Raw genomic sequence first — 26,801 nt, 5'->3', positions numbered from 1 at the left:
AGCCACAATGGAAGCCCTCGGAATGTAACCCACATTGGGCATTCATGAAGAGCACATTCTTAGGTGAGAAGCCAAGACTCCAAGGGAGTGTAAGTACTAGATTCCACCAATAGCCAGCTGCACACCCCAAAATCTAATCATGTTCTAGCTGTGAAGCAACTAGGACCATGTAGAAACCCTTACCCACAAATAGAAATTGTAGAAGCTTTGCTCTAGCCTAAAAGGTGCTTGCAAACCATCTTTTAAACTCTGTTTCATTTGGAGGCTTAGCAAGGAAATAGAAGAATAAACCAATAGTAGATAAATTGGCAAAACATAGCTTGATTTGATCAAGGGATAGAGATGCCTTTGCTTGGAAGAAACTCTTGCCAACTGTTGTTGCCTCAGCCCATCTCCTCTTATTGTAGGCCCTTTGCTGCATGTGCACTTCCTTCTTTGCTTTGAATAGGTCAATTGAAGCTCCCTTGGCCACCGTAGAGCATAACAATGCTCAAAGAATGAAACCCACAATTCTAGGTGAACTTAATATGCTTTTGCAGATATTCTATTGACAATAATTTGTTAAAAATCACTTCCAATGGAGGATGGTTTTGATGTTCAAATACTTTTGATATCAACAAGAGTGGTTACCTATCCTGTAAATGCAAATCCTTCCACATGATTTTGAATGATGCTAGTTGTTTCTTATGATTGGATATCTTTGACTCAAGACGGATATCCATGGACCATAATGATGCTAGTTGTTTCTTATGATTGGATATCTTTGACTCAAGACGGATATCCATGGACTTTTGCACCTTAATGATAAAAAGCGGTATTTTTCACAAAAGAAAAGCTTAAGCTAACGTGATTAATACTACTATTATAAGCACAGTAAGCAGACTACTATCACTAACGTGATTAATACTACTGTTATAAGCATAGTAAGGAGAAGGGGTATTTTGTACGAAACCGTATGTTATCTAGCCTGATTATTATTACACATGGTGAATGGAGAGATCGGTTACTTCAGTGGCTGGCCAGCCATAGCGGGCGCTGCGTCTGCACAAGTGATCTGATTTGTGGGCGCCATCGGAACACACGAACGCGGGCGCGCGCGCACGCACGCACGCACGCACACACACACACACACACGAGTCTGTGTGTGTGTGGGTGTTTAAAGACTGGCAAGCAATGTATTGCGCAACCCACTTGCCTCCATCTCCAGCCTCGAGAGCTCTCCTGCAGCTCTCCCATCGGACTTGCTGTACACCCTCCTCCTCTGTCACATGCCAAGCTGCTCCTTCGGCCCAAGCTGTGCCTGTGCTCGCAGTGGAGACCAAAGAAGAGACATTGTCTGCGAAAGAACGCAGAAAGCAGAGAAATGAGAGAAGGGAGCAGCTCAAAGCAGAGAGAACCCCCTGGAGAGAACAGGTTGAAAGAAGAATGCTTGAGAAGGAAAAACCTCCTCCTAAAGGACTGAAGCACGAGCTCAATATGGGTCGCCTGAGGGCACGTGGCTTGCAGTGGTGGATGGTGTTTGTGCCATCTAACTCTGAGGCTGAGATGGCTGAATTGATCTCCAAAGCGGTCTTCATCAATTTTCCAGATGAAGAATTTGAGGTAAAAGCATGTTACTCTGAGCATTTGGACAGTTTCCAAGAGTTTATCCATTCTCTATTTGTCAATCGTATCATGTGCCCTTTTCTTATTTACATTGCTTTAACATGCATTTGTAGAGCTTCAAAGTGGTAGTGTGGACTCACTTTCAGCTATCCTACATATTCTTTACAAGGTGTTCCAGTTCTAATAACATGGAAATGGGTTTGGTGTTCCATCCTTGCATGACATTTACTTTCATTATGTTTGAGAGTGCATCTTTGAGTAAAAGAGAGTTGGAGATTGCCTATTGTCCTAACTAGAACATAACATGGATCGTGATTGTCCCATTAGTTTTAATCTTCTATGCTCGAGCTCACGAAGCATTTAGGCCCTCTTAGAATGTTAAGAGAGAATTTTAGCAACTAGATGGTTTTGCCCTTGGACCAGACAACATCTACAAGGCTGTTTGAGGATCTAGACTACCATCTCTCATACTGTTGGACATAACCAAAGAGATGCACTTCACCAGATTTTAGCATGTAGGAGCTGAAATCTGTCCACAATAGTCCTGTGATGGATCTTGTAGGATGGTAGGAGAGCTAGGAGCTCTTGTATACAATCATGTCAATATCCCCTTTCTTATTTTTCTTTGTTATTCCATGGTGAGATAAATCATTGATCAGTGGTACTCTTTTTGGGTTCTTGTGGTCATTTTGGTCTCTAATAGATCTTAATACGACTTTCTTCCTCTCACTCTCTCACTCTTTCTGTCTTTGTCTGTCTTACTCATCTTTCTTGTTTTCTGATTTCTACTGTTCAGCTTTTCGAGCTTTAGGGTCTCAAATTTTATGCAAACTTTACAATGCAGTGTATTAATTTGGGTTTTGGCATGTTGAGCTGTCTTCCAATGCAATCATTTTGTTGAGCTACAACCCATGCTTATTACATCTAGGATTTGATTTATTAACTAGAAAGTCACAATCTAGGTGGGTACTTGATATTTCAAGTGATCTTAGGATCATACCAGTGCTTTTGAGAGTGTAAAATGTTGTAACTCTGGTCATGTATGGATGAATAGAAGTAACTTGAACTCAGTAATTTTTATGTTTGAATTGAGTAAATTTCATCTTTGTGCATTACAAAACAGCAGACTATAACTATAAAACTACATATAATAGGTGTGATGCAAGGCCAGACAACATCTAGTGCGAGTTTCAGAAGTTTCCTAAAATTCTCCTTTGTTTGACAATTTAGGGTGTGGCCAACTTGACACCTAATTTGGTGTTTAGAAGTCTGCCTTCTATTAATATGTCAGTGCCTATTCTCCTTAACCAATGTTTACATTAGGGGGTGTATTTAATGGGGGAAATGTCTTTTTCCTTGACAAAGAAAGTATTGAAATCTGCTGAAGCATCAATTTTCACCTGTTTTTGAAATGTCTAAATTAGCTTGCACTGGGTTACATACATCTTATGATTATAGTCTTGGAAGAGCTATCATTTGTTTATATGTACGTTAAAGTCTCTTTGATGTACTGCTATTTTTAGTTATGGTCTCGTGTTGTACAGATCTTTGTTCCAACTGTGCCTTCAAAAAGGAAAATGAAGGATGGAAGCATCTCAAAATCCAGGAGAAGGCTCCATTCAGGTTGTGTATTTGCTCGATTTGTGATGTCCAAACCGATGCATGATGTCATTAGGAGAGTGCCAAGGTGCAAGGGATTCTTTGGAAGAAAAGTTGGTTCTCTGTGAGTGTCAGTACTTACTTGACTGCATTTCACTTTACTGTAGTGTTTGTGATTTTATCGAAACTATTGAAGCTTAACAATGATTTAGTGTTTCCTTACACTCACGTGTATCTACTGATGAATCTATTCCTCATGTACAATCCTTAAACACAGCAGCAAATTGGAAGGACTGTTTTAAAGCAATAAGGACACTGAATAGAATACATTGAAAGCAAGAGAAGTAGGACTGGGTTACATCGGTGAATGTCAGGCACAAGATAAAATTTGAATAGGGTCTTTGGGGGCTAGGGTATTTAAAGGACAAAAGGGAGACCAAACAGGGCAGTCTTTGTAGATGTCTCAAGAGGACTGTAGAAGCTGCAATGGACAACAACTAATCTTTGTGTAAGCAAGATCTCATGGTTAAATGCCCTGAATGGAGTGAATTCTGCGCTCACTTACATTCAGTTATGCCTACTTCAGTGAGAGAGGAAGTGAATTGGACCATTTAGCAGGAGTGTGATGGATAGGATGTTGGCAGCTGGGCTAGCAATCAAATTGCTAGGTTCAGTTATGTGGCAGCTATGTTGGATTTGATGATTTGGCCTGTCCCTCCTTGATGAAAAGGATTTTCCTTATCCATATCCATGCAATGTAACCTATTCATGAGTATCTCTTGTTGTTGTGGCTAACCTCACCTCTTGCAATCTTATAGCCACTGTTTATACTTTGCAGTGGATCCTCTGCTTGTCTGACATGGAGACGCGGAGTGTGCTTGGCCTCTCTATTGTACATTGTCGTCCCACAAAATCATCCAAATTTATTTCTGGCATTATAGAGGAAGATCTTTGGGATGTATTATCATGCTATATTCAAGTTGGTGGTGTACTTGAAGAATGGGTATCAGGTTGATGTGATTGAACTTGAAGGGTTAGAATTGCAGCATTATATTCGTGAGCTGGGCCAAATGCAAATATCGATTTGTTGCATTTCTCTCCTTACTAATATTAGAAAGCTATGCATGATTAAACTAAAAGGTAATGCCATCTTGAAATATCAAGAGAAAAGGGAGAAGATTGAGGTTTTGAAGCAGTTCAAGTTACTTAAAGGAACTAAGTAGTGGTCGTAGATGAGCTGAGCCTGGGGTACCTCAAGGAGACGAGAGCAGAATTATGCAAGGGTAAAGCTGCAACGGAAACAGGGAAGTGGGCAGTTTATGAAGAGGGTAGAGTAGCCATTGAGGGGTTTCATAACCATGGGCATCTTATTGAATCTCCCTTGCAGCATCATGATATATTCAGTAACATGTTTTCCCAAATTTTTTGTCTTTTTGGTTGGTAGCAAGTACCATCAGGCACATGCAAAGTGGATTGTAATCTTGATGACATGTTGTGCTTTTGTCCCATATGCCTTAAACCTTTGAGGCATCTCTAGGTGGTTAATGTTGTGCAGAAATGGTAGAGTTCGTAGAGAGAAACATAGAGTGTGTATGGCAAACACAACAATGCTGGCTGTAGATGATCAGAAAATGCAAGAATGCATACGAAGATGGGCTCCTATAAGAAATGGATGATGGATGAGAATGGTGCCTGCTGTAGGAGACCAGAAATCTGCAAACACAGCTGAAGAAAGACGTTTGAGTGCTGTCAGCTGCCCATAGACTACCTCCCCCAACAAAATGCAGCAGGAGTGCTGCCAGCTGGTCGCAATTAGCTAGGACGAAGTCGCAAGCATGGAGAGTGCATGTAGGATGCAAAATGCAGATGTGGCATTGAAGTCAAAGGTCAAGGACAGCAGGGTGGCCACCAGCACAGCAGAAGGCAGCATGAACTGAAATTGCCAGCATGTTGAAAACCTCTAGGACAGATCATAACAGGCTGGGCAGCCTCTGGATGTGTGGTAGTAGTTGTAGATTAGGTTGCCAGCTCTAGAAGACGCACGACCAGCTGATGGGGATGAGGGCAAACACTGAGTTGCGGAAGAATGACCAGTCAAAATGAGTAGTAGAGTGGAGGGCGGTGAATGCCCTTGTATAGGTGGCCAAATGAACAAAGATGTTAGCTGCTGCCTTCATCTGAGCGTTGAATTGGCTTCATATTCTTTATCTCCTTACTGGTCATTAGCATCTTGTGGCCTTGAAGGACCTGCTTCTTGATTCACAACCACATTTTCTCCTTGCTATCCATGGTGTAAGCCTCTTCCAAGATCAGGCATTGCATTTTCCCCTTCATTATGTGCATTTGCAAAATGACATGCATCGTCATTGCTTGATTCCATCTCACTGTAAGATTACATGGTGTAAATGCTCAACCGAACACAATTTTAGCACTTGAGGAAAACTTTTGATCCTCAATTAGGTGCCTAGGGCCCACCAAGTCAAGGGATTTGAGGGTATTCCAACAATGGAACCATGAAACCAATCTTCTTCTTCAGGTAAATAACTAGATTTGACACTAATTACAGCAAGTATAAAATTATATAAATTGAAAATGCAAATGTTACCACTTAATCTTGGAAATGGACAGCTTGTTGGCCCCAAAACCGGCGTTCCTTTTGGTATTTCTTTATCTTTTATTGCAAATGGATGGAGTTCAATGGAGATTCATTGATCTCCTCCGCTAATCCAAGTGCTACTTGTTATCATTAATGACCAACAAGCCTTCAAACCAGTTGGTCCCTTGGTTTGCTTGGGAAATTGGCTCTCACCTTGCTCCTTGCAAAACAAATTTAGCCTTAAATTGAAATTGGTTGGTTGACCTCTTGAATCACCTTGAAATTCTTCAATTTCAATTATTGGAATTCAAGTTCTAGGCTTTCAATTCTAAGCACACATCCTGAGGTGATTGTTAAACTCTAATTTCTGCTATAATTTAGGGTTAACAGCAAAGATTGGTCAAAACCTCTACCTCCAATGGCTGATTTTGTTGGAAATTGCTAAGAGAGGATGAGAATAGGTGGGCGGACGAGAGAGAATGTTGAAGAGAAAATTAGAAAATTCACACTTCAATCTCGAGAAAATGGAAGAAATTAGTTGTTGTTGCCTTGTCTAGACAGCCATGAAAGTTGTCTCCATTGATGAAATACCCTGAATGTGATATTACCTGGTTGAAACAGCCCTCAAATTGCTGTCATCAATTGTTGTAGATTCTTTTGACATGTCTCTAGCTCTTGGAGGGTCTCTTGCTCGCTAGAACTGGCTTGTCAATTGCCGTAGTAGCAATAGCAGCATCCCCCCCCCCCTCTCTCTCTCTCCTAGCTTGAAAAACGTATTTTCCACTTGCATGGGCAAGTTTTTGCTAAGTAGCAGCCTTCTAGTCTCATTTTTTAACATTAACTAGTTTATTAAATTAAATTTTAGAATATTAATTTTGAAAATTAATTTAACACTATCCTAGTGCTCAAAAATTTAATTTCACCAGCCAATTCATTTGCTAGGCCAATTTGTCTTCCAAGTATCCCTAAGCAGTTATTGATCCTTGGATCGGCATTAATTAATTAATTAATGCCTAGTCTTTAATGTTACCATTGACATTAGTGGCCAACAAATTTGTTTGGGCCCAAATCTAACACCAGGTATCACCTAGTACTTGTTAGACATAACTTATTACAACTTTTGCCTTTGGTACCAACTGATATCTCGGGGTCCTGGTCCCAGATTGTGAAATAATTGACATGCACCTCACATGTGCAAGTCACATTTGCACATTTGATCAACTTTCAATCAAATGCTAAGCAAAATAATAAAATTTCACATCCTCGTGACACGTTCTCTCAAAAGAAAGACGTCTTTTATTATGGTTAGCCTTCCTTCCTTGATGTTGGTATTAGTAGATTAGGCAGTTCATATACGAGTTTGTTTGTGTATCAATAGGCTGGGCACATTATTTTCCAGTCTTGATTTTGGTTGTGTTTTAGGCACTTGATTTATTGGCGTTTATTGTTGGCTGGCCAATCTGATTGGTTTATTATTCATTGGGCTGGCCAACTTTTGCATGGATATACCCTATTTATAACTTATTTATATGCCGGGGCTTCCTCCTTAGTTGTCTCAATGCGCACCCTACAATAGGTCCTATTTGAGAGAGGGAGCCAATGCCATTGCCCACTCAGCTAGTGACTCGTTGTTGTCTTGTATTGTCTCTTGTCTTGGTATATGGATTCGGAATTCCATTTCTTGGGTATTCTTCTTGTGAGTTTTTTTGCAATGTGCTTCTTTTCTTTGCAGTCTCTTTTTTCTCTCGTGTTGTTCAATCTATTACAATGGATTTACACGCTTCCAATCGCTGTTCACTGTTGCTTCCTGATATTTCCTTGTTTGCTAGTGCCTAGGCAACCTATCCGTGATCAAAATTTTCCTCTTTCCAGCCAAGCAACAAGAAAACACAGCAAAAGCACAAATCTTGAAATCTGATATCATGTTAGAAGTTGTGAAGCAATGGAAGCGTAAACATAAGCTGTAATAAACTGCTGAAGCACAAGATGAGAGAGAAGGCGAAAGAAAGAACACAATACAAATGAGAACTCAGATGTACGCTCGGGAAATGGAATCCATATATCAGACACGAGATTGTTGCATACAAAGTGAGTCACTGGCTGCGTGGGCACTAGCACTGGCTCTTCTCTCCATGGGACCTCCAGGTGATGAACTGAACTATCCAAGGAGGAGCCCATAATATATTTAGGTATGAATAATGCCATAAAATATGTCAGGTCGGCCAGCATTTAATACTGGCTGATTGGCAGCAATAAATGCCACAATAGCACAAAATGCTAGACACTAAAAATGCCTAAAATAACTATCTAATGTGCCCAGCCATAATACATGCTCAGACTCACACATGAGTTGGCATACTCTGCTAACAACATGCCCATTTCATTTTGATGAGGAAGAAAATAATGTTTAATCATATGGTACGATTATTTTTGCAACACATCTTTAAGTATCATGGTATGCCAGAGTTGATCATTAGTGATTGAGACCCTCGGATGACCAGTTTATTCTGAAAGGGGTTGTTTGAGAATATGGGTACCATGCTAAAATTCTTATGATTCTTCTATCTGTAGACAGATGGTTAGTTTGAGGAAGCAAATTCCACGGTATTGGATCTTTTGAGGTGCTATGTTTCAGACCACAAAACATAGTGGGAGCACTATTTGCCATCAGTTGAGTTTACATATAACAATACAGCTACAGGCATTAGATGTAGATACTGAATAAAATAATGCAGAAATCAAAGCGCAGATGGCTGAAGACAAAAAGCAGCAACAATTTCCTTGAGATTTGTGCAAGAATATGGCGCTTCTGTGATTCTTGCGTCTAGCACACATCTCGGCATGACATATCATCGGATTTTCAGGTTATAAGTATAAAATCTCTGCAATTTCTCAGAATTTCTTCATTGAGGTTTGGGGTTTTTGCATGGCATGTATCCCAAAGCAGTGGACAAGTGTTGCAACAGTATTGTTTTGCTGTTTATGTAACATTGGGCTGAGAAATTTGTACAAATTTGGAAAATTGTTGTAAAAATTGGGGATTTTCAGGATCAAGGTGCTGCATTTAATGGCATGTATCTCAAGGCACATGCAGTAATACAGCACTGAATTGCTGTAAATTGCAGATTGGGTGCTGCTTTGTGTAGAGTAGGCACGCTTTTCGAGAAGATTGATAGTTTTGACAGTTTTGTGCTTGCTTTAGTATCCCGTGTTGGGATTTTGGTAATCAGTCGAGTATTTCACACTCCAACTTGGAAGTGTTTGGTTTCTCAATTTGTGCATTAATTTACTGCAATGTCAAATCACAATACTGGGGATTTGAGCAACATTTTGGGAGTCCTCACTCATGAGGACAAACTAGATCGCACCAACTATCCCCTATGGAGTTTTATGGTGCGCAGTCTTTGTTGCGAATGATCCATGGGATCATGTCACAAAAGATTTGTAGAGACCAAGTGAGCTTGCACCTAAACACCTTAGCGTGGTACTTGAGTATAGCCAACTGCTCTTGTTGTTGCCCTTGCTCCTCCTATAGCAAATTAGAGGAGATAGGATTCAAAGGATGCACAGGCTTTGTCATTGAGTGCCTTGTCAGTTAAGAGAGCTATCATACGTCATATATGGTCATGCAAGACCTCTAAAGTAGCTTGGGATGTCTTGGAACACATGTTTGGAGCTCGTAATAAAGCCAAAATCTCTTACTTATGGAGAGAACTTGCTAGAACTTGCTAATGTACATATGGATGAACTTGCTACAACAGCCCCTTACATTGGTGGAATTGGAAGGCCTCTTATGACAAGAGGAACAGACTTGGAGAAATGTTGCTATGCTTTCAAGGGATGTAGCCCATGCTCTCTAAATATAAAGGCAAGGGTAAAGCAAAGCAGTACATAAAAAATCAGCCCAAGGTTGATATGGGACAGCAATCTAACAAGGCTGCCCAAGATATAGAAAAGACAAAGAAAAAGGAGAAATGCCACTGCAGTAAGAAACTAGGATATTACATTGATGAATGCAGGAAAAGGTTGGCCAAGGAGAAGAAAAAGAACTCCAGGAGACATGTGCCACTCGGTCTTCGGATAGGGATGTTAGAACCAGCTTTGTAGAGGAGGACTATGCATTGCTGACATGCAATAATGACACTTTCATGGCTGGTAGTGCATTTAGTGTTGCTGAAATGCAGCATGCTTCATATTTTGACAGTGGGGCATTTGGGCACATCACTTCACGGAAGTGTTTGATCACATCATTGCATTTAGCCTTTGCAGGGAAATGTGCTACATGTGCTAATAACATCTGTTATGATGTTTGTGGTATTTGTTCATGCTGATCACTACTGTAGATGGCTTGGATTTTATGCTTCTACATGTCTCGTTTGTGCCTAGTATCACAATGAATCTATTGTTCATTTGAGCTTTCAATAAGTATGGATTTGAGGTCATCTTTGAGGATGACAAGTGTATTACTAGAGACAGAGAGCTGAACTACGCTGTTTGATTGTCAGGTATCGTGTGTAAGGGCCTATTTTTGTTGGACGCATATGAGAGAAGTTCTCATGATGTGCAGAACTTTTCTATTCTAGGATGTATTTATGCACTTCAAACACTTGGTTGCAAAATTGGAAGTAGAAACAATTTTAAAGGTGTAGACCTTATGTTCGGATCAAGGGTTGGGGAGTCTATGTCTTGTGCATTTAAGACATTTTTGCTTGAGCATGGCATTACACATGAGACCAATGTGAGAATGATACCTCAACAAAATGGAGTGGCTGAAAGAAAGAATCACACACGCATGGAGATAACCAGATGTATGCTTAAGAGCAAAGAGCTACCGCATAAGTTTTGGTTAGAGAGACTTTAGTGTGCTAGTCATGTTTTGAATCCTACGCTAACGAAGATACTAAAGACTATCACACCTTTTGAGGCTTCATATGGAAACAAACCGAAGGTTGATTATTTTGGAGTATTTGGATGCATAGCTTATGCATGCGTGCTGAAGGAGGCATTTTTATTGGCTATAGTTTGGAAAGCAAAGGCTATCAATTATATGATCCACACACACAAAAAGGATTTGTTAGTAGAGATGTAATTTGTGCCAAAAATGTAGTCTTTTCGCATGGTTATTTTAAATGCAGCACATCATGTGGGGAGGCTCATGCAGTTGATCTTTCAGAAGTAGATGATTCTTGTGATGAATATGCATTTATGAGCTCAATTAGAGAAAGATGAGTGTAGTTTCTTGGAAGAAGCCCAATAGGATGTACATTGGATACATGCCATGTAAGAAGAATTAGATTCTATTGCCACCAATAATACTTGGGAACTTATTGAGTTGCCACTTGGCAAGAAAGCCGTTGGAACCAAATGGGTCTATAAATTGAAGTGCAAGGTTGATGGTTGTAGGCATGTTTGGTAGCCAAAGTCTATGCACAGAAGAAGGGTATCGATTATTAGGAGACATTTGCTCCTACATCCCATATGATTATAGTTAGGTGTATTATTGCTATGGCTGCAAATTATGATTGGAAGGTATATCAATTGAACACCAAGATGACATTCTTGAATGGTGACCTACGTGAGGATATATATGTGTGAAACCAATCTTCCTTCTTGGAAAGGGTGGTAATTCCCTGATTAAGCACTTAACTACAACAATCAGCAAATGAATGTAACTTGAAATGCACAAATTACCTTAATAATCTCGGACATCGGACACCCTGTTGGCCCCAAAACTGGTGCCTCTTTTGGTATTTCTTTAACTTGATTGCTAATGAAATGAGTACAAGCTAAGATTCACAATCTCTTTTGCTGTTCTAAAAAGCCTCTTTGCTATAGCAACAATTAACGATCAATTTGGGCCAATTGCCTCTTAATTTTTCACCCAGGACTTGCATAAAGGGAACCACCAACTAGCCAAATGTTGCCCCAAATTACAACGAATGGGCTAGCATTTGAATTCCCTGACAATTACACAAATTTCAGATGTTGAATTTAGTGTACGATGCCTTCATCAATTGGTACGGGTCTTGAGGTGGTTGTCAAAACCTAATTTTTGTAGAAATTTAATAGTAGAGATCTTTATGCTGTCCACCAAATTTGGTTGAGATCTGCTCAAAGTGGCCGAGAAATGCTGAGATCTCTCGAGAATGGGTTGGAGAAGGTGAGAGAAAGCCAAGATGAGAGAGAAATTTGAGAGAGAATGGGTTGGAGAAGATGAGAGAGAAAGCCAAGATGAGAGAGAAAGCTTGAATCTTGCCTGAGGATTTAGTGTACCATTTGGGCAGCCAAAGGAGTGATTTTTCTTGGTCTATGGGCTGTTTTGGACTGTTCAAAAGTGTCATAAACAGGGCAGCCCATAATCCACTCAATTTGGAAGAGTTTGCAAGTGATCTAAATGCAAGTATGTATTGGATATGGTCCCCAAACAGCAAGGCAACCTCGGGCATTCATTAGAGGAGCTTACGATTGGATTTGTATGCATTTTGAAGCTTTGTTTGAGGGCTAGAATACCCTGTTATTAACAGGTTATTGACAGGGCCGAAGTACTTCATTAGCTTTGATAGGGATTTGCCAAAAGTATTTGAAATATGTCCTAATTGTAAAGGCTTCTACCACTATTAGATTGAAGCTACATGTACTTTTGAGGTGAGTACCTATAATAGCCAATGGACGACAACAACATGGATCATGGATTATGTTCATGGGTTATATTGTGTATTTGTGTATGAGCTGGGCTATTGTCTCAGTGTGTCTTGGGCTTCAATCCTCCTTTATTTGGATGTATTTGGCTATGAGCTATGATTATAAGCTGATGTCTTCCATGTATGATAGGATGTTGAAATAATTTGATAGGATTCATCTCTATCAATTCTCTTCTACATCTCCTATTTCTTTAATCCCTTTCTCTTTTGTCTACTCCTCTCCTTGAATCTCCCTTCACCCTACTGTCTCTTACCCCCGAGGTAGACTTTCGATTCCAAACGCTCCGACAATGTATATTCTAGAGGCATTTTTAATAGGATGCTCATGTATGCTACTGCGAGACATTGCGACAAACATAGAGATATGCTATGATCTTTTCTATTTTCAAGTGCTAGTATGATTGACATTGACATAAGGTTTTCTTCAAGGCACCTTGGTGGTGGCTTGCGCAGTGCACACCCATTGCTTAGGTATCCATGGTTCTACTTGGTGGTTCTATGTTATATGGTTTATGATTCATTATCATTGTACCATTGTATTGTATTAGATCACCCATGATTTAAGAGTGGGTGTTAGCAAATATGTCAGCTCATGCATGAGTTTGTGCATGCTTTAGGGTTGGGCATTATTTAGATTATTTTAGGTATTTTTTATGGTCTTCATTTTGGTCATATTTAGCATTTACTGCTAGTCCAACCTGATCATATTGAGGACATATTTTTGTCCTATTTATTCAAGCTCCTCCTCCTCAGTCAGTCATTCACCATCACTCGTGTGGATCTTTTGTTGGAGAGAGGAGCCAGTGCTGATGCCCACGTAGCCAGTGACTCACTGTTGTATGCGATTGTCTCGTGTTAGATATATGGATTTCATTTTCCGAGCATACACTGAGTTTTATATTGTGTTCTTCAGGGTTCCTTCTTTCCTTTCTCTTTTGTCTTATGTTTAGCAGTTTATTTCAGTACATGTTTATGCTTCCATTGTTGCATCCACTTCTGACAGTTTCATACAAAGAGGTTTCCGTGTTGGACCCATGAAGATGACTCGCTTGTATTTCATGTGAAGATTGTTAGAAACTGTGGATCTAGAGCATGACACAAGCTATGGTGGTTGAAAGATGGAGACCAAACTCATAATGACATGAACAAGTAGAGACAAACCGTTACACAAGTGAATTAGGTTCCAAGATAGATTAGCTTGGACTCATAAACACAATCTTGTGTAAGATCAACAATGACACTACACTTAACTGAAAGTACAAAGCATCGTGATATTGTATTCATTTCATAGTCAAGTACAATGCTTTATAGACTTTGAGTTGTTCCACTCTCCTCATTGTGCATATGGGATTCATGACAACTCTTCTTGAAGCATACATCATTTGTCTATTTCTCAACACCCCCTCTCAAATGATGAGTCCCTACACTTGCTGGCTTTTGCCCCCCCCTACATGATAACATGGCCTGGAAGACTAGCTCATAGGCAGCCTAGTCAAGTTAAAGCTTGAGACTTTACATCTTTGGCAAGGGTTTTACAATCAAATCCACTAAGGGAAACATAGAGATCCACTATGGAAACAAATTCCTTAGAACAACCTGTAAGAGTTGTTGATGGTAGCTGAAGTGTCTTTTTCTTCTTCTTCATTCATAAATTGACTTTGGTGATGGTCGTTCTGCATCTGCTATGCTCTTTTCTTGTGGAAGCATTCACTGACAATGCAGCCAGTTTTACCACAATACTGACATGCCATCCGACTCTTGTTGTCGGTGTTGAATCCTCGACCTCTTTCCTTGGGTCCAGTAGCTCCTCTAGTGTATAAAAGGTTTTCCCTTGATCTGGTCTCTTTGCTTTCAAATTTGCTTTCTCCATCAAGCAGTGAGTGCTCAATATCTTTGAGTGAGAGACTCGGAACATTACTTAGAGTGGACACAAGGTTCTCATATGGATCCTTGTTTACACTTGCAAGCAGTATGGCTATTGCTTCATCTTCATCAATATTCTTCTTAAGAGTTGCAAGCTGGGTTTTTAGGCTCTTGAACTTGTTAATGTGCGTGGTCATAGAAGCACTGTCTTTGATACATAGTTTATAAAACTGCACGAGGAGTTTTACCTTTGAGTTCTTTGCTTGGGTACCAAACATTCTGTCAAGTTCTTCCCAAGTGGTTCTAGCATTTCTAATGCTAGATATATGATGTAGTACATCATCACTTAGTCCCCAGGCAATGATACCTAGTGCCTTGTTATTCCATTCTTTGGTTTTGAGCTGGTCTTTTTCAACGAACCCGTCTTCATCATCTTCCCCCTTGCTATCTGCATCATCTTCAAACAGGTCCCATAAGTCCTTTCGCATCAGTTGATACATGGCCTTCTCCTTCCATGCATGAAATCCTTTACCATTGAATTTAGCTATTTGCTCAAGCTCTGCCATGTTGCTAAACTTTAGTTAACCAGCAAAAGTTTGTATTTTAATGTGTCAAGAGACACAAGAGAATCAGTGTCAAATTGACACTAGTTGAGTGTTAATGAATACTAGTCGGTACTTGATCTGCTTTCTCTCTCATAAACTTCCTGGATGGCTTCTGAGCTTGCTTGGGCACTTCCAGAACAGTAATGAACTTTAGAGAGTATTGCTTAGTGATTAAAATCACTGTTGATGACTTTAGTGAGAAGAACCTGTGAAGAATGTCAAATTTTGAAGCTTTGGCTATGGCTTCTTGGATTAGGGTTTTTGCAGCAGCCTGGTTTTTTGCTCTGTGTGGACTGCACACTTGATCATTCTTAAAACTTTTTACATGACAATGAAGCTTATCTCATTTGCTACAAAAGCCCTATGGTGGCTGCGAGAATTGCGCTGTGTATTGTGAGCAGAGCTGTACGAATCGTTACGCTGTTGCAGACTGTGTCGTTTTTGAAGATCACGCAATGCCGCCTTCTGTAGATGGTAATGTCGCCGTCCGATGTGATAGCAGGGAGCGCCTTGAGCTAAGGAGTAACTTTGGTGAAGGAAGCAAGAGCTGACATAGCCTTTATGGTGAGATCTGAATGCTCAACTGAAGGTAGGTGCAGTTTGGCTATGGCTGCCAAGCAGGGCATTGAGAAGGAGTAGGATTTGGAGTTCCAGACTTGTTCTGAGTTGATCTGAGCTCAAGTTGAGCTAGGTAAGAGTGAAATGAAGTTGGAGGATTAGTGCCATGCCCGACTGGGCTCTGATACCATGTTAGAAATTGCGGATCTAGAGCATGACACAAGCTATGGTGGTTGAAAGATGGAGACCAAACTCATAATGACATGAACAAGTAGAGACAAACTGTTACACAAGTGAATTAGGTTCCAAGATAGATTAGCTTGGACTCATAAACACAATCTTGTGTAAGATCGGCAATGACACTACACTTAACTGAAAGTACAAAGCATCATGACATTGTATTCATTTCATAGTCAAGTACAATGCTTTATAGACTTTGAGTTGTTCCACTCTTCTCACTGTGCATATGGGATTTAGGATAGCTATTCTTGGAGCATATATCATTTGTCTATTTCTCAACAAAGATCAAAGTGAGGGCATGTGTTAATGAAATGAACTGATGTGATGTGATGTGATGTGTGTCATGTCACAACTTACTAGCTGAAGAACTAATGACATGCAATTAGTTTGTTTACATGTGAGCTATGTTATAAGAGTAGGCTACAGCATTGGCGTTACAAAGTGAGAAAGTTGAATTGGAGCATGGCAACACAATTATAGTAGAGCCATCATCAAGTTCACATTAATGAGTATTTTCTATGCATGAACTAAGCATTGCCTTGGGCTGTCATGGCATTGACATCTATGAGTCTTGGGCACTGAAACTTGCATGCTTGCTGTGTGAACCATAGAAGTGGGAAATGTCCCAAAACACCCCTTGGGAGGTGCCGAAACGTTTTCAGTTAATTGGCTTGTTTTTCGAAATAGGATAATGATTGCTATTTACGTCTTGTTTTAAACGTTTCGTCCAAACATTTTCTTCTAATGTCTCACTTTCTTTGTGGTTTGGATTAATCGTGTTGTCCAAACCTTTTTAATAATAAATGTTTTAATTTTGAAGTTTCGTTTTTAACTATGTTTTGTTTGAATCGTATCATCCAATTTCCAAACGTTTTTTTATAGTAAATGTGTCAAAAGATGACATACCAGCGAGACATTAGGGTTAGTGGGGAGGAACACGGAGTGAACTCGGCAAACATGGAGAGGAGAAGAGAAGAGAGAAGAAACTCTGATGAATGGAATGATGAAGATCTGAATCATGGAGTGAATGTGATACAAGGGAACAAGGGTGTTGTAGCACAAGGAAGATGATGAAGACAGCCACGAACCACGAACTGCAATGTCTTCCTGAAGGGGTGCGAGGGTAGTGGAGAGGCTGGAGAGAAGAGGTGACGGACTGAATGAATTAGTCGTGAGGAATGAATGAGAGAGTGGCCTACAAATAGGCATAGTCAGTCTAGGATGGCGCCCCTTTTTGGGGCTGCAAATCCTAAACGCAAAACGCAAACTGCGGGTGAAGGGTTTCTCAACACCCCCTCTCAGGCCCAAAAAGGGGAACAAGAGAAGAGTGAGGTGGAGATGCAATGCTACATGCTGAAGAATGCTCATGCAGAAAGAGCCACTTGGACAGTGTCCCTCGCAGGGAAATTGTTCACTTGCCCAAGTGCCCTAGTACAAAGATGATGACAACATGCAATGCATAGGAGGAATGTTGGAGTTTGTGTGGCGCAGAGAACCATAAGGATATGCCCGTACTTGATCTCAGGAGGTGGGTCCATGCTAATCAAGTGACGAAGGCAAGACGAGAAGAGGAGGAAGAAGATGCAGAGGATCCCTAAGATCCAAGATATCCACCGGAAAGGGAACCTGCAGTAAAGACCAGTAGACAGAGAGAACTGGAAAACCCGAAACACAATCTCGGGAGAGAAGCCACTAGCTCCGTGCATCCATGCTGGAAGGAATACGAAGGCCTCATCACCAAGTCGCGGTTGAACCTCAGAGGTCCCAATCTAGGTGGTACCTGAAGATCTTGGGTATTAGTAGAAGAGATGACTAGTCGAAGATAGCCACCTAAGAAAGTAGAGGATGGGTGAAGAACTTCATGTGGAGTAGGTTTTCCCTCTGAGGTGGGAGGTGGAGGGGCCCTCGTTGAAGTCAAAGAAGAAGTAGATGGCCCCTTGGAGGGCAAAGAAATAACATCCCTCTCTGAATCCCCCTCTGAAGTAGATAGGGAATCTAATAACTCATGGATCACGGACTTCGAAATGTCTGATGATGAAGGAAGTACCACCGGTCATGCTGAAGAAGGTATCTGGGGTGCCGAAGAGCTCCCAGAGGTAGCCTCTCGAACCTGAGTAGTCGAGGGTGGGGGAGGGTGGGGCTCAGAATGAGCAAGAGGTGGGCAACAATCGTTGTCTCTCAATGGAGCAGACTGGGTAGCCGAAGAAGAGGAAGGAGTTGAGCAGCCATTGTCTCTGGAAGGAGCAGACTGACGAGGAGACGGTATCAAACAATCACTGTCTCTTGATAGAGCGGACTGTAGATCCGTAGGTCGTGGAAGCCACTGTACCTGAAAATAAGTGGGAGAAGACTACCGCTGGCATCGCGACGATCTCCAGGAGGTTGTAGCGCCAATCGATCCTCCATGTGCTCGAAAGGACTTAGTGTGTATCGGATGCATCTTATTGCCTTGGGCATAGTACTCCGATAGCGGATGCAGAACAATCTCTGTGGCCTAGAAAGGAGAGGTGGCACAAGGAGTGCCTGGTGGAAGATGCATATACTCCGGGGGGGTGGGGAGTAAAGGTCGATGTCGATAGTCTTCGGTGGGATGACCGTTCGTGTTGTAGTAGGAACACCTAGTAGATTGGCAATTTGTCGGTGTTGAAGCCATGGATATCAGTGTGCCTTGTTGAAGAAGGAAGAGGTCAGCCACCATGAACCACGAACCACAATGTCCGCCTCAAGGGGTGTGAGAGCAGTGTGAAGGGCTGGAAGTGAGCTGCTAGTGGGAGGAGGATGTGACCAGCAGTAAGAGGTTGCAACTAGTAGAAAAACGCAGGTGAGGAGAGAGAAAGACTAAAAACGCAGGCAGGACAGTCTGCAGGAGAGAGAAAGACTAAAAACGTCGGTAGTAGGTGAGAGAAAGATAAAAAACGCAGGCAACAGGAGAGAGAAATACTAAAAACGCAGGCATGACAGCCTGTAGGAGAGAGACTAAAAACGTAGGCAGCAGGACTGTGATGACATGGCAGGTGGTACGGCAGCAGGTTTGCACAGGAACAGCGGTCGCCTGGCTGGAATAAGCTCCAAACTACGTGAAGAGGGCTAGAAATTGGGCGCCAACTGATGGAGACAGCAATGGATAGCTTCGGTTGAGATGTACTCCACGAACGGGGTGTGGGCAGCAAGCTGAAACACCTGAAATGTGCAAAAATGAGATTTTGATGCAGTGGAAGAAGAAGAGAAGTGGATGCCGAACCCGCCATCGGTCTTTGCCTTCACTGAAGTGGAGGATCTTCGCTGCTAGGTGAGCAGATCTAGCTCTGATACCATGTCAAAAGATGATGTACCAGTGAGACATTAGGGTTGGCAGGGAGGAACATGGAGTGAACTCGGCAAACATGGAGAGGAGAAGAGAAGAGAGAAGAAACTGTGATGAATGGAATGATGAAGATCTGAATCATGGAGTGAATGTGATACAAGGGAACAAGGGTGCTGTAGCACAAGGAAGATGATGAAGATAGCCACGAACCACGAACTGCAATGTCCTCTTGAAAGGGTGTGAGGGTAGTGGAGAGGCTGGAGAGAAGAGGTGATGGACTGAATGAATCAGCTGTGAGGAATGAATGAGAGAGTGGCCTATAAATAGGCATAGTCAATCTAGGATGATGCCCCTTTTTGGGGCTGCAAACCCTAAACACAAAACGCAAAAACGCTAAAACGCAAACTGCGGGTGAAGGTTGAAGGGTTTCTCAACAAAATGTTGTAATGTTTTGTTTTTAATCTTGAACATTATTAATAATGAACAACTTTAAGAGTCAACGTATTTATGTTTCGTTTTAAATCAGGCCTGCATGGCACGACCCAGCTCTAGACGCATTTGAAGATATCAAGATCAGGTCGTTTCTTTCACGAATTAGTCGTGATAGTTGTGATGCTCCAGAGTCCAGGGCCCATGCTTCGTAATAGAATCCAGATCCTCTCTCTCTCTCTCTCTCTCTCTCTCTCTCTCTCTCTCTCCCCCCCATGTGGTAACATAACATAAACACACAAAATTTTAAAGAAACAGTCTATCACTCCGCCAAAACTGCACTAACAGCTCTCTCTCTCTCTCACCTCTATACCACAGCCTAGACTCCACCTACCAACTAATTTATGTTATTAGCATCTCTCTCTCCCCCCCACCTGCCAACCACCACCACCACAGAATACAACCGCTTCCTAACAAACTTCAGTTATAAGCATATCTCTCTCTCTCTCTCTCTCTCTCTCTCTCTCTCTCTCTACCACACCATAGACTGACAATGCACTTTCCATCAAGCTCCAATAATGAGCTGGACAGTGAGAACAGACCTATTATTGCCAAACTTTAATTATGAGCTAAGAGCTTAAAACCAACCTAGAACTACCACTAGCATCTTTCTGTCTCAGTCTCTGTCTTTCTCTCCAACAGTCCAGATGCAGGCCTTTTTTTCTCTTTCTGTCTAACATATTTTAATCATGGAAATAAAGTAATTACTATACCACACAATCAATAATCAAATCTGTCATAAAGTTTTAAAAATAATGGAGTAAGGGGTAACAACTAGGTCTAGAAACGCTATAAATATGTCTTTCAGCTTTGCCCCATGCCATCAAAGGCTAGAGAATCCAAATCAACCATCAAGCTAAGCATCCACCTCTCTCTCTCTCAGAGCCCAAAGCTTTCTCTTCCTCTCAAAATATGAACCCCGAAGCTGCTGAAGCCTTTCTCAATGAGACTAGCATGGAGAAGAGAGGACCTAAGCTGAATATTGGTGGGATCAAGTGAAGATCTTACGCTAGTACAATAGTAAGAAAGGTGCTGCTGGGTGGTGGATGTGTCATTACTGTGGCATTGAAAAAGGTGGATAAATAGAAAGGGTGAAAGCCCATCTACTTGGTCTCAGTGGAACTGGGATTAAGGCTTGCGCCAAGATCCTTATGGAGGAGCATGTTCAAATAGACAAAGAGCACAAAATGTTTCAAGAATCAAGGACTCCTCAAAATCCCTTTGCTATTCCAACATCAAGGTGACCCACTAGTGCAACCTTTGAACCTCATGCACGTAGAGATGGAGGAAGCCAATCTTCTTTCTCTAGTGGAGGTGCTTTTAATATACATGGAACTGCAACATCTTCTCAACTAGCCTCTCGATGTAAACAAAATACTTTGTTTACTTCTTGGCATCCCCAGCGTAAGAGGCACGAGTGGATGCAGTAGTAGCCCCTTTTTTTAAATTCTTGTTGGATTCCTTTCAATGTTGCGTGATCTCCTTTCTTTAAGGAGATGGTTAGAGAGATTGCTCAATTTGGGCCCACCTACACACCACCCATGTATGATGCCTTGTGGTAAAAGCTTCTCGAGGATGAGGTCTCAAGCATTAAAGAGGCCATACAACCAATAAAGCAAAGGTGGAGCTTATATGGTGTATCATTGCTAGGTGATGGATGGACAAATGTGCACAGTCATTCTTTGGAGGGAGTGCTTGCAGCTTGTTACAACAAAGCAGTTTACATTAAGTCCACAGAGTGTGGTCCACGATAGAAGACAACTTTTGTTTTATGCAAGCTTTGGAGTGAGGCTGTGGAATATGTGGGACCATAGAATGTTGTGCAATTTGTATCAGATGGAGAGGCCACCAATAGAGCAGTAGGTGGCTTATTAGAGAGCAAGTATCTTGTTATCACATGGAGTCCATGCATGGAACATTGTCTCAAGAATTTGTCGAAGGACATTGGTGCTTTGCCATGGGTAAAAACCATTATTACTACATGTAAGGAAATAGTGATATTCATCACTCGTCACCATTTCTCATTGGCATTATATAAGAAGTTTGCAAAGAAAGAGTTGTTGAAGTATGCAGAGACTAGATTTGCACTTAACTTTTTAATGCTTCGCTGTTTGCACAACATGTGACTGGCATTGAAGCAAATGGTGGTTAGTCCAAAATGGGAGGGTTGGCCTACTTCTCGCATAGCTATGTCACAACTATGCTATACCACCATCATCCAAGAGGATTTATTTCCAGAGGTGAAAAATTTACTTCTTTTGTGCTTGCCCATTGTGAAGTTGTTGCGTCATGTGGATAGTGATGTTCCCTATATTGGGAAGATGAGGCAATGGATTGGATGATAGAAAATTGATCCATTGAGATAGATAATGCTAGATTACAAGAGATTGAAAAACTTGCGGTAAGTAGGTCGAATCAATATTACTCTCCATTACATTCTGCAGCTTATGCATTGGATCTTGAGTTCCGACACGAGGGAAAAATTTTATTCAAGCAGATGCAGAGGTGGTGCGAGGTTGGAATTTAACTCTTGAGAAGTCGATTCCTACTCCAGAGGAATGCAGGTTGGTGAAAGATTAACTTGCAAACTTTTGTAATAAGGAGGGAGTTTTTGGGTGGCATGATACTCAATGTGATAGGTAATCCCATCTACATTTTTTAAATCTTTATGCAGCCATTCTTTAGTATTATAATTTGAATCAATAAGGGATTCTTTTCTCAATGTTGTATTTATCTTGTAGATTCCATGTTGGTGCTGTGACTTGGTGGGAGGACTATGGAGTAGACTCACATGAGCTTCAAAACTTGGCTATCAGGATTCATATCCAAGTTTGCTTATCATCAGCACTAGAGAGGCTTTGGAGCACCTTTAGTGACATCCGCATGAAGAAAAGGAATCGTTAGGGCTTCAAAGAGTAGATGACCTCATTTTTGTCAATGCAAACCTACGTTCGTTGACAAAAATGAAGAGTATTCTCGAGATGTGTATATAGGTTTTCATAAAAGTGAGTAGGATTCTGGGTTTGTGCAAGATGCCGGGGATAAGAAGGATGAAGAGGATTTGCCTACAACAACTGAAGACTATGAAATGTGGTGGGAATAAAGGGCCATCGTGCCTTTTATATGTGCACGGGTGTGAACACACCCTTAGCACATTTGTACTTTCATATATATATATATATATCTATCTAAAAACCTAAAGAGGTACACTTGTCATTGTACCCACAAGTCGTGCTCACTCTCCTCACTACTCTGCACTCTCTCTCTTTGTCTCTCTGCTGTGAGAAAGCATAGCGTGTCTCGATCCTCGTGCCCTCTGCTTCAGCAAACAAATGGATGAGGAAGAGGGAGATGGAGAGGAAGAGGAACTATGAGATGATTATTAGTTATCAATCACTTTCTTTTTGCATTATGCACTTATTTAGAATTGTTCCTTATTTGCAATTAGCATATGAATTATATTTCAAAATCCTTGTACGCATCAGGAAGCTCCTTTCAGCTTATGCCTTTTGTAGAACTCTTTCAAAACTTGGAAATTAGACAGCTTTGATTTTGAGTATGAAACTTGTAATCTATATCGTAATTTCTAAGCCCCTAGGCTCTAACCTCTCGAGTCTCACCCCCCTTCTGATGACGTGGCATTTCTGTTTCCCCCTCCTCCAAAATTGCCATGTCTGTTTGCATTTCCGTTTCCCTGTTTCCCTCAACTATGGTGTGAACTTCTGTTGTTCTTGGACATTGTCACATGAACCTGCTCCTAGACTTGCATCTTTCTGGCTGCATCTTGTATCTTTGCAGCACTCACATGTTTTGCTTCTGCATGTGGTCAAATGGCTCTAATCTTGTGGAATGCACCTAAGATCACTGGCACTGCTGCTGCAACACTCGTCTTCTCTTATTCCTGTGTTCCACAATGCTGTAACAATGTCCCATGTAACAGCTCAGACAGTGGATGTGTTTCATAAAAGTGTGGAAATGCCTGAGAAACTGAACGAGAACAGAACTAGGGCTTGCAAAATACAGTGAGAAGCGAGAAATCAAATGGGTTTGTGATCCTGAGGCCGGGTGCGGGGGGGAGGTGGAGGGGTGGTGGTCCTGACTAGGAACTTCTTTAAAGAGGTGGTTTTAATGGTTTTCCTATGGATATTGTGGAAGGACTGCAGATACATGGAAATCTATCCACAGATGTTTACAAAACAAACTCTCTTAACATTGTAAATTATGGATTGGAACTTGCTCATTTTAAAAGACCTCAAATTTTATGCAGTTCTTGGTGATGATATTTATGCTATTCAAATTTTCATGACAGTGAACCAATAGTGATGCCTACTCCTGTACCACTTGAAGACATAGAAAAGATGGTCAAGAAGATAAAAGAGGAAGAGGAAGACTTGGAAAGGCTCATAGAACAAGCCAAAGTGGAGAAACAGTTGAAGCAAGCTATTGGAAAAGCACTGAAAGCACACGAAGGAAAAACTGGTGTGAACATTATTGGGTCCAACATAAGGGTCAAGTCTGGACCTTACATCAATCTGGAAGGGTGCATTATGAGTCCACTTAATGAGATTGGGAAGGTACACTGCTAAACTACATCTTGAATTGCAGAAGTTTGTTTCCTTTGCTTGTTGAAGTCTTCAAATACCATTGTTGTTTTGTAGGTTTCATATCTACAACAGCTAATAACATGTTTCTATCCTGCTATTGTGTGGCATGCCACTGTATGTGATGTATCTACAAGCTTTTATCTTCTCATTGATGCAACTAATCAATAGGCTACCTGTTTCTAGGTTACGAAACAAGATTGTATTAGAGGTTCATATGGCTCTCTCAATCTTTTTCGTCTATGTGTTCATCAAGAAAGTGTTTAGTTCTTTCCTAGAGCTTCACACGCTTTATGCTGCTGGCCAGTCATCTTGCATCAGTTGCTTACCATGTTGCCAGTTCCTGGTCCTGTGCAATGAAGATAGCAAAGTATGCAAAAGCATGCATTGTTGTGTAAGAAATAGTTATTTGTTGTTTTTCCTTTTTTGGTTAAGTTTTTTTATTTAAAAAAAAGCTAAGCAAGGTGCTATGATGATTGACTTGATTAGAATGGTCCCTTGTGTACATGTTATGTAAGACAATAAAAAGCACCGAAAGCGGTTACTAGAAAACTTTAATTTATCTGTTATTGTTAAATCTAGTATTTAAAAATTTAATCACTCATTCTGTGTCTGTTTGAGGCTTGTCTCACACTCAGAGATCGGGATTTTAAGGTAAAAAGCATTTTTAAATTTTGTCTCCCATTTTATATGTGTTTGAGGCTAGCCTCACACTCCAGGATCAGGATATTAAGATAACAATATTTTTTGATTTTTTACTCTGATCTGTGTGTGTTAGAGGCTTGCCTCAGATTCGAGATCTGGAATATTAGCAAAATAGTATTTTTAAATTTCGTCTTCTGATCTGTGTTAGAGGCTTGCTTCACACTCCAGACCTGGAATAAAACCGACTAATGGCAACACTTCAAATCGTCACTTAAGTAGGATGTGAAGACCTGGAATTTCACCAATTGACTGCTATCATCACATTGGGTTACCAAAAAGTTGGAACATTTCAAAACTAGGGCCAGCCTGTCATCAATGAAAGGCCAACCTCAACCTATTTCAAAAAGATTTGATGTTTTTTAACCGTGCAGTTGAGTGGCCAAGAAACCCTTGATGCTGTCTAATCCACCCAGGTTGATGTGATGGTAAAGGGGAAACTGACTTGTTTAGTCCATATCACAACAGCATGTTGTCTATCATTTCAATCTCAAAATGTCACTTCTGATAAATAGGCATTTTTTTTAATGGACCCTCTAGAGAGAGAAAAAATCCCATTTAAGAACACATTCAGCCCTTATTTATCTCACCATGTATTAATGCCGTCTTATGTAGGGCTTATATTACATCGTTCTCACCTCAGTTTTTGAACTCTGGTATATACTGATAGAATTTCTCTTTTCTTCTTCTTTTGTAGAGAGAGAGAGAGAGAGAGAGAGAGAGAGAGAGAGAGAGAGAGTGAGTGTGTGTGTGTGTGTGTGTGCGCGTGCACGCGCATTCGTGCGTATGTAATGTTTTTACTATACAGGTGGAGGCATCACTAATCAAATGTGGTGAACTAATCAATGTGGAACTGGATCTAGATGTGGTAGAGATTGTCGAGTCTAATGAAGCGAGCAATGTTGATAGAGGCTCTGCTTCAGACTCTCCTTGACATGTATGTTGGACAGAATCTTGTGCAAATGAAGTTCTTTGAGTACAGAATTGGGGATATGATCTCATATATCCCTTTGCCCCCACATGACTGTAAACACAAATATGGTTGTATTCATTCGTAGTCCCTCATTATTCTAGCATTACTTTGGTTTGGCTACAAAGAGTCTTGTGGTTGTAAAAGGCTGATACTAATTGTATACAAACATATGTATGTGCAAATCATGATATGCGTACCCACCATTGAGTTTAAAAGAAAAGCCAGGATTCCCATGGGGCTTCATCTAAGAGCACACAAGATGCAAGGTAGTGTGCTATCTTTTCATGGTGCTTTATGGCAAGGTTTAATTTACCAGTTTGATATCTTTCCATGGTGCTTCCTAATGAAGTTGGTACCACTAAGTATTCTTGAAATTATTTATATAAGTCATTAGATAATCGCTTCTAGTTGAAAGACATTGTCCAACAACAAACCAAAATGCTTGGAGATGATCGTTGCTCCCACTTGCAATGAAGGTTATTAGCAACAAGTTTCTTCACTTCTTGTCTTTTTGACATTTGATCTATTTGACTAAGCAAGAGAAATGATAATGGTATCCATACTTTTATCACATTGACTATTGTCATTGTTTTCCTTTTTACTTAGTTCAAAATAGTCTAGAGTCAGGCGGCAACGATTTGAAGGAGTTTCATTCCATTAGAGCCATAGAGAAACCTAGGATTGACAACGATTTGAAGGAGATCTTGACAAGCTCAATGGACTTATCCTCAATGATCTCTTGGATAAAATGGTAACACATCCCAATGTGCTTTGTTTTCTCATGGAAGATGGATTCTTGGTCAATTGAATAACTCATAGAATCCTAACGTAGTGTAGGAATCACATCAATAATACTAAGGTTTGCTACCAAATGGCCTAACCAGAGAGCCTCCTTATTTTCCATGGCTTCCTTCTTCCTTCTCCCCTCTTTTCTCTCTTTCTCTCTCCTCTTCTAGTCTTCTTCC

The 26,801-nt window shown here is 40.9% G+C and overlaps 1 protein-coding gene and 1 pseudogene across 1 annotated transcript; both read left to right on the top strand.

Moving 5' to 3' along the window:
- The first annotated feature begins 979 nt into the window (after positions 1–979).
- PTAC13 (plastid transcriptionally active 13) lies at positions 980–26,154 on the top strand. The gene is made up of 4 exons (XM_087697823.1): positions 980–1,602; positions 3,150–3,328; positions 23,870–24,134; positions 25,672–26,154. The coding sequence occupies exons 1-4, from the start codon at positions 1,174–1,176 to the stop codon at positions 25,795–25,797; spliced, it is 999 nt and encodes a 332-aa protein (XP_087553949.1). The 5' UTR covers positions 980–1,173; the 3' UTR covers positions 25,798–26,154.
- LOC148022186 (uncharacterized) lies at positions 18,876–22,203 on the top strand (annotated as a pseudogene).
- Positions 26,155–26,801: the final 647 nt, after the last annotated feature.

The sequence above is a fragment of the Lygodium microphyllum genome, chromosome 17 (genome assembly GCF_053477565.2).
Source record: "Lygodium microphyllum isolate KBCC chromosome 17, Lygodium_microphyllum_v1.1.10, whole genome shotgun sequence".
Taxonomy (NCBI): domain Eukaryota; kingdom Viridiplantae; phylum Streptophyta; class Polypodiopsida; order Schizaeales; family Lygodiaceae; genus Lygodium; species Lygodium microphyllum.
This window is presented reverse-complemented; position numbering and strand designations above follow the sequence as displayed.

What these genes read in the sequence shown, in the direction of transcription:
- PTAC13 (XM_087697823.1), top strand. Translation starts at nt 1,174, where the DNA reads ATGTATTGCGCAACCCACTTGCCTCCATCTCCAGCCTCGAGAGCTCTC. An exon ending in GGAAGAAAAGTTGGTTCTCT is followed by an intron (nt 3,329 to 23,869) that starts GTGAGTGTCAGT and finishes TTTTCATGACAG; the next exon opens with TGAACCAATAGTGATGCCTA. An exon ending in CACTTAATGAGATTGGGAAG is followed by an intron (nt 24,135 to 25,671) that starts GTACACTGCTAA and finishes TTTACTATACAG; the next exon opens with GTGGAGGCATCACTAATCAA.